Source organism: Ptychodera flava, chromosome 21 (assembly GCF_041260155.1).
Source record: "Ptychodera flava strain L36383 chromosome 21, AS_Pfla_20210202, whole genome shotgun sequence".
NCBI classification, from domain to species: Eukaryota; Metazoa; Hemichordata; class Enteropneusta; family Ptychoderidae; genus Ptychodera; species Ptychodera flava.
The window spans coordinates 29572221-29580583 of NC_091948.1; the positions used below are offsets into that span (position 1 = coordinate 29572221).

General features: G+C 36.2%; 1 protein-coding gene across 1 annotated transcript; it reads right to left on the reverse strand.

Annotated features, from left to right (window-relative positions):
* Nucleotides 1-842: 842 nt before the first annotated feature.
* On the reverse strand, nt 843-8315 carry LOC139121972 (stabilizer of axonemal microtubules 2-like). Its single transcript, XM_070687309.1, has 4 exons — nt 8086-8315; nt 5500-5679; nt 3224-3426; nt 843-2691 (listed from the first exon to the last, which is right to left on the reverse strand). The coding sequence occupies exons 1-4, from the start codon at nt 8121-8123 to the stop codon at nt 1706-1708; spliced, it is 1407 nt and encodes a 468-aa protein (XP_070543410.1). The 5' UTR covers nt 8124-8315; the 3' UTR covers nt 843-1705.
* Nucleotides 8316-8363: the final 48 nt, after the last annotated feature.

The following is an 8363-nucleotide window of genomic DNA, read 5'->3' on the forward strand; positions in this document are numbered from 1 at the left end:
AGCAACATGTTCATCAAGTTTTTGCATTAAGGTTGTATGTACCTCGAAAGTGAAAGATTTAAACTTTTGCTCAAACTTTCCTTAAAGGAATCTTTCAATCTTTCTCTTTCAAAATCAAGAATAAAAATCGGGAGTTATCATGCAAATTTTGGTACTACAGAAACAAATAAGCTTAACCCAAGATTTACGATATTTAAAATTCAAAATGGCCGCCATCCCTGTGTTAACTTTATGGAGAAAAATAAAATTTTCGAATTTCGGAAAACTAAGCCAATGAAAAGTTTTCTTACACCAAGAGCTTTAAAATGAACCCGCACAAGTGGTTTATCAGAAACGATTTGTAAAAGTTTGAGAGTCTGAATTTCTGTCCCCGAGGCGCGATCTACCTTAAGCCAGAGTGATCAAATTCTTTGTTTATGCATTCATTCAAAAATTTTGAAGGCTGGGGAAAATTGTTCGAAAACCAACTTGACTGTTTCAGTGTAATGTGAGTACTCATTCAAGAATCAAAGTAAAAACTTTTTTCACCCCCTAAATTTCAATACAAATTTCTGCAAGTATATGGGCATTTAAGTACATTTTACAAATTTCTAAACAAACATTTTGAGGCAGGAAAGCTATGCAGTTATTGAAGTCCTCTTCAAATACACTGTGTGGTTTTTACATCAAAACTTCCAAAAATCTATGCACACAAGGACGCAAAACAAATAGTTTAATCACTTTCGCTTTGTCAATTTGCCGTTGTTACCCCTTATCATTACACAATTTCAGGGTCCATGGAAATATAAGTATTGCAGAACCAAGCTCTTCCAAAAAGTTGAAAGAAACCAAGACACATTCAATAGAGTTGATTATAATGTTTATTTCATTTTTATGCTGTTGACATTGAAGAACTAAATCTATGCAGTATAAATTATCTTCTTGGAGTTGCGTAACTATATTTTTATAAACATTCATTTTGACGACTATACAGGTATGCTTATGATACAGACAAATAGATTCAAAATGTAATTCAAAAATATGACATTTTGGTCGACATATAACATGATAAAAAAGTTTCAAAATTCTAGACTGTCTTGAAGACCACCAAGAAAGTACACGGTAGGTAGTGAGACACATAACATGAGACAAAACCGTCTATGTTTTTTACTTTCAAAAAAATACATTTCAATTAATCTACACAGAAACAGTACTATAACAATATTATATACAGAAAGATCCTTGGTTGATTAAAAAAAGAAAGTATATTTTACAATATTGGCAATGTCCACTTTAGAAAATATAATTAAGTAATGCAATGCCAAACACGCTACCTTTGAATCCTAAACATGGCACATGAGAAATGCCATCTCAAAAGAGAAGGATCTTCAATATCTTCATGAATTCAGCAATTCTTTCTTTACTTTCCATTAAATCTAGGGCTTAACACAAACTTTTGTGGGCACTAGCTGCAATTTATTACACAATTACAAGACTTTTTTTTACAGAATCTTCTTTTCCCTGTGTTTCAGCCATGTTCTATCAATCCTTATGTGTCAATATTGACAGTTGACGACAGTCTAAATGACTTGTGGGAAATAAAATTTCTTTCTTCACTGGGACAATTTTAGATTTCAAAACTGAACAAAATAAACAATAGGATTTGATTTTTTCCCATTTAGATTTGTCTGCAATTGAAATATGTGTTTCGATTGATTTCAATTCATTATGCTAATTGAGCTGTTTCCATGGAGATTTGAGGTGAAACAACAGCCCTTTGAGCATATCCATTTTTGCCCCATACTTCATGACCCCTGGCATCTATCTCCTTGAATCTAAATCCACTCCTGTTTAGATCAATGGCTGGACACAGGTCAGCTTCCTTAGGAATGTACTCACTCTTGTACATAGTGCGGTCGTCGAATGGCGTGTCGCTAGTTTGTGCACCTCTATCGGGGGCAAAGCTTCTTGGTGGTGGGGCTGCTTTCGGCACATAGTGCATCTGGTAGTTGGACAGACCCTCAAAGGGTACCGACGGTCTCTCATATGGTTTCCTAGAAGGATCGCCACGCATGTCTGGTCGTGAATCCCAAGGACGGAAATCGGTCTTGTAGTTTGTGCGATCATCAAAGGGGCCACTTTCGAACTTGCTGCGAGATGGTGGTCTAGCAGCTTTTGATGGTTGTATGTGATGAGCTGGGTAGTCTCTCCTAAATGTTGTCAACGTATCTATATCACCTTTTGGTTTCACCCATTCATCTGGAACATGAACCTGAGGAGGGCGCACCTCCCATGCTTTGTAGTCCCTCCTGAAAGTAGTGCCATCATCAAATGGATGGTCTGAATGCAAGGGAGCTTGGGATGGTTTGAAGCTCTCTGGTTTTGGAGCCTGTTTCTCAATAAAGTCACGTTTGTGTGTTGTGAGTCCATCAAAGCGGTTTGGATTCTGCTTGTAGTTTTCCGGCGTTCGGACAAATCGGGGTTGGTGTGGATGAGCTACGTAGGCAAGACGATGTGATGTTCTGTCATCAAATGGGGTATCTGATTGTGCTGCCGTTTCATTTGGTCTCATGCTCTGTGTCAGAGGTACTCTTTTCGGTTGGAAATCTCTTTGGAAAGTTGTTTGACCTTCAAACGGAGCTGATGGAGGACGATACACATGGTGGCCCTTTGCAAGGTCTCTTGCAGGAATATCCCACTTTCGGTAGTCAGCTGAAGAAGAGAAAAGTACAATTTGAAAACAAAGTCCCATACAGTTGATATGATAGGATACATGTAGGTGCATGTATAGCTGCATGTACAACGTTAAGTAAATACCAGGAAAGTTTCTGTGTATTATAAAACAAAGTACTTGGTAACTTTAAATGAAACACGAGTAATGCTTTCACCTTGGCACTCGTTTTTATATGTAACAAGATCTAATTTTTCGGAAATAAATTTTTTAAACTTATCAAAGAAAGCATCAAGTTTCAGTGGTTACTCATTAACTTTATATGTTTTTTTCTACAGAAAGGAAAAGGTACATGACGATATAGTGAAGAATAGTGAAATTTTGTGAAATCAAGTTCTGAAGCAACAATACTTTGTCAAAAACATTGTCCTTGATTGCCATAATCATAATAATGTAGCCTTATTTCATTTATCACAGCATGATGGAAATGAATTTTCTCATGAATTGAAATTCTGGATATCTCTGAATTTAAGAAATGCCTCAAATTGTAAAGTAAGAAAAATGTGTACTCACTTTTGTAAGTGGGATCTGCTTCAAATTTATCAAGGGGCACTTTCCTTGTTTGTAGATTTTTAGCGCTTTTTGCTGGAATAGCTCTTTTCCCTGGATAGTCCCTTGTGTATGATGTTAACATATCCATATCACCAGGTAATGGCTGATACTCTTCACCTTGGTGGACATAGGGACGTTCAAATGGATGTGGTATAAAATCTTTCCTGTAAAGTTAAACAAATACGCTAGTGAGTGGAAATATGACTGAAAATATTTCAAGCTGCATAATATCTGGCTAATAATGAATTACCTTCAGTCGATACACTTCTTAACCCCTTGAGCGCCAAAGTCAATTTTTGTTGCCTTTATAAAATATAGCCCCCTTGTTTTCTCAGATTTTTCCAAAATTTTGTTAAAAAACTGTAGCCAATGAAATGTGATATCCATTTGGTCCAAAATTATCAAAAACTTACAGAAAAATTCACAAAAAGTGGTAAAATGTTTCACTTAAATTTTGGTAGGAAAAATTACAGCACTGAAAACTTCTACTGAGTCTACAGATTTCACTGAGTTTGATTGGTGTCTAAATATATTTTAATAAACTGCTGAAACCGTGCACTCATTACTAAGCATTTACAAGATATAGTGTCAAAGATATTAAATTTTAAAGGGAGGGGGTCACCTGCTGTGAGGCTGTTCATATGGGACCATACATAATGAGTTTGTTGCTATGCACAATGTATCCCAAAATCCCTTGTACATATCCTAAATTTTAAAATGGTGGCTGTATTGAAACTGGTAACCATGACCATAGCAGCTTCATATAAATAACGGGATGCAAGCTAAGTTTATTTGGCAAAGTCTTGCAGTGATTTGAAAGCTACAAAATTGGTAGGCAGCAAAATGCTGATTTTTCTTTCCATTTGCTCAACATTTATTGAATATTTCTTGGAAGAGCCAAATTTATCAACAAGAAAGTCTAACAGCCACAAACAGGATGACCTCCCCCTTTAAAAGAGTGGGTAGAAAATTCATAATAGAATGATAGCTTCATGCATTTTAAATAAAATTCTTCGTTTGCCATCTGTGTGCTGGTAGGTTTTCACAGAAAATTACAAAAAACAAATACAATGTTAACACCATTACAAATAAAAATATTATTTTTCCAAAGGAAACCAAATAAGAATTGAGCTTATGTTAATACACCTGTGTTTTTTGTCTGTGTTTGTTTTTTTCCTTGGCTGGCTGGTAGGATTTTCAAAAATCCAAGGATGGCAAACAAAGAATTTTCTTCAAATGGCCTCATTGCAAAAATTCTTGTGATGAGGAAGAAAGGTTTAATTATTTCAGCCCACGGTATGAAGTATCATTGGAAGAATAACACAAATAAACAAATTACTGTTATGGAAATAGTGTGTTTGGATTAAACACATGTGAATTAATGTTGATCACATAAAAACAGTCTCCCATGGCAACATGGTGTGTACACCGTAAAATGTCAATGTAGATCTGTCAATAGCAAATTAGCAGTGAATGAATCTTGAGTGTCACATTTATGAACACTTGCTGAGGTGACTCTCTGAATTCTTGTACGTGTTTTGTGAGACCCATGACTGGACTTATTTCATTGAAACTCTTCACCCCACCCTCAAAGTACTCTTTGTTCAATTTTTTAGTCAACACGTCACGGTCTGCAATATAAACACACATGCACAAGCAGACAAAAGAAATCTCTCAAGTGGAGCAGACTTCTTTCTGCATAACTATGGCGTAGCCAACATGCTAACCTTGCAATACATAAAATAACTCGGCTGTCATTTTTGACTGGCTTTTTGAAATCTCCAGGTGCCAAAAGTTAAGCTGAATTTATCGAAATCCAAGGTAGTACAATTGTCAAGTGCTGTGACATTAGGATTGAATTAGTAACATGGCAACCTCACTGACATGTTGTAGTGATGTGGGCATGCTTTCCAAAAATTACCAAAAACTAACATGTAGATGTCCTTGAACTTTAAATAGGGATTGTCTACCAGTACAAAAAGGACACTTACAATGACAAATACTTTCAAGGAATGCCTGACCTTCGAAAACAGATATGATATTTTACTTCCTGAACATATGATTACCTTAGGTTTGAATCAGAGAGTATATTTTCTGTAAGTTTCATCAGAATTACATTGACATAATCATTCCATTTGTGTAAACATATCTGATAATCTCACAGTTAATAATGTAATATTCACTGTGTATAAGGTAAAAATGAGTGTTAAAAGAAATTCAGGAAATTCAATAATTACTTGTGTGTTGTGGTTCCATCCATAGGTCCGGCTCCTTTTATCATTTCTTCTTTTGGTTTAAAGTTATCCCTCCTGGCAGCACCAGGATACCCTTTGTATTTGTTAGCATATTCCGACAGATGACAGGGACCAAATCCCTTCTGTATTGTACCCTGTGGCCTGTGGGGACATCGATGACGCCTAGAATACAAAGGCAAGAATGATTGATTAGAGAATTTTAGCCCTACTGTGCGACATGTGCATTATTTGTAAGACATTTTCACGCATTAGAAACAGAACTCTATTATTATCTTCTGAGGACCCTGAAGAAGCCCTCAAATAAACTTTCTGAAACAGGTACTGAACAATTAAAACCATTAACAGATAATGTGGACAACATTCATAGCAAGTTATGGGTATAGATTAATCTATAAATTTACCAACTGTGCACCATCATCTTATTCACAGCTCTACTTTGAGTGCTCAGTGGCTATATCACGTTGACTGTAGTTCACAATATGAATAGTATAATGATCATTGCATTTAATCACATGAACACTATTTTTATTGATCGGAGAAGAGTTTGTGGGTTTGATGATTTTACAAAGGTCAATAAATGTGGAAATGAAAGAAACCCCAAAAGGTTCATTGTTGGTTTACCGGTATACTAATTAGCTGCTGCAGTAATGGCATTTAACTTTTACTACAGTGTAACTAGGGTAATTCAGATTAGTTACTTGACAACAAAAGTTTGTTGAGTTTGAAGTATTTTTTCCTAGGCTCAAACAGTACACTATAAATTTTTGTGAGCTAAAACATTTGTATGGCCATTTGAATGTCATCAGATTATCAAATAGTGGAATCTTAGAGTTATCTCAGTTTTGCTTTATAAAGGTATACTGTTTCTGGGATATTTTCTCCCTTACAGTTTAACTACTGAAGTACAGTGACAATGAATTTGAAGTAACTGGGAAACTTCACAAAACTAATAAGCATTTTCCTGACCACACAAATCAAGTTAGTTGCCAACATATGGCTCAGTCCAGATTACACATCATCAGTCAATTAAATGTATGCTACACATGCATGTGCTTCCTGGATACGACAGCAACAAGCCTACACTCGGTTGACAAGGACCATAACTTGACATGGTTCCTTTGTTTTTTCCCTCAAAGCTTTTTTTTTCAAAACCCAAAATTTTTGTTGCGATGTTAAAGTTAATCAACACTACTTCCAGTATTGTTACAATAATAAGTATGGTATGCCACTATTCTCACTTTTGAAAGTTCAAGATCCTTGTGGGTGAACATTTATTCGTGAACTTATTTTGCAAAGTACCGGTAAGCATCTAAGTAATTTTGGACAATTTCTGCCTTTCATGAGACACATTATCCAATGTATCTGTGAAATCATTGTTATCTGAGAGACTCAACAATGGGTGACTGTGGAGATAATTTCACAATACATGTAATTTCAAAAACACTGTAACACATTAAACATGATGCTGGATAGCATGTCACCCAGAAAGTGTTTGGTTGCTGCATGGAGGTATTGTTTATACTCAAATGGTTGCTGTATACATTAACTGTCAATCAGTGAATATTATTTTTTATGATGCTTTGGTAAAGTTGTGTTGCACTGAAAAAGATAACTTCGCCCCTAAGAACTAAAAGGATATCATGAACATATTTAGTGTCGACCTTTAACCCAGTAAGTTAAGAAAGCAAATTGAATTCCCTGATTTCTGTGCACAGTGGGTGACAGGGACTGTGTTGTGGAGGACTTTGATGTCAAATGAATAACCATGTCAAAGATAAGACGTCTTGTCTGCGTTGTCTAGGGTCCTTGCTTTGTTCACGATTATGTTAAACTTTGTCACCAACATGTTATCTACAGATAATCACTTATCCTAACTCCTTGACAATGAGAGTCTCACAAACAAAAAATGATCAAACATTGCACGCACATTTTTTGAGGTTGAAATGTGTGTTATTTGCTTCTACATTCTTTGCAATTATGTTTCTCGTTGTGTTTTGTTATGCGACAAATTGTTTACCGGCAACTGTTAAAACATTCACACTAGGCCCTTGTTTAAAATCCACCAAGCATACACAAACCAATTGGATTCTCAAACGAAACGTTATATAGCCGTCATTTTTTACATAGCAAAACACAAGGAAACAATACAAGGAGGGAAAACGTCAGTAAATGCCTTCTTCGTCTTGGAAGTTGCTACCATCTGACCTCAAATTGTTCGAGTCCTCTTGTTACTAATACACAGACCGCTATGTCCTCAAGCCACCTCTACTGACTTATTTATGTGTGTCCTGCATCTTTGATTTGACAAGTTAAAATCATAATTGTGCCATCATATATCCGTGGTTTCTTAGGTACAGATATAATCCTCAATTCTAATTACAATTATTTTTCAACATTTTCATAAATATTTTAGCGGGGTGGTCTAAGTGATCGGTAACTGAATACATAACCCTGGCAGCAATCTGCAATCCGAGTCACTGTGGGTCCAAAGCTCACGACACACAAGCATCTGATGTCTGGGCACAAGTGTTCTCTTTCGATTAAAAATACCTTGAAATTTTCACTTACCCACAGGTACAGATTTCACAAATGCACCTCTTAGTCATTGTTGAAGCCCCAAGATTGTAATTCAGGCCTCTGGAAGCAGACGGTCGAGAGATTTGGACGCCTAGATTTCGGCTCGATGTCCCAGCAACAGTTGAAGGATTTTCGATCTGTGTTGATGGGTGTTATGGTGGTTAGGGTGTCGCGTTAGTTTGTTTGGCTGTTGTTGTTGCCACGTCAACCCGCTGCGGCCTGAAAGAAACTACTGAATATTAATTTTCCTTTGGGCGGAACATGTACTC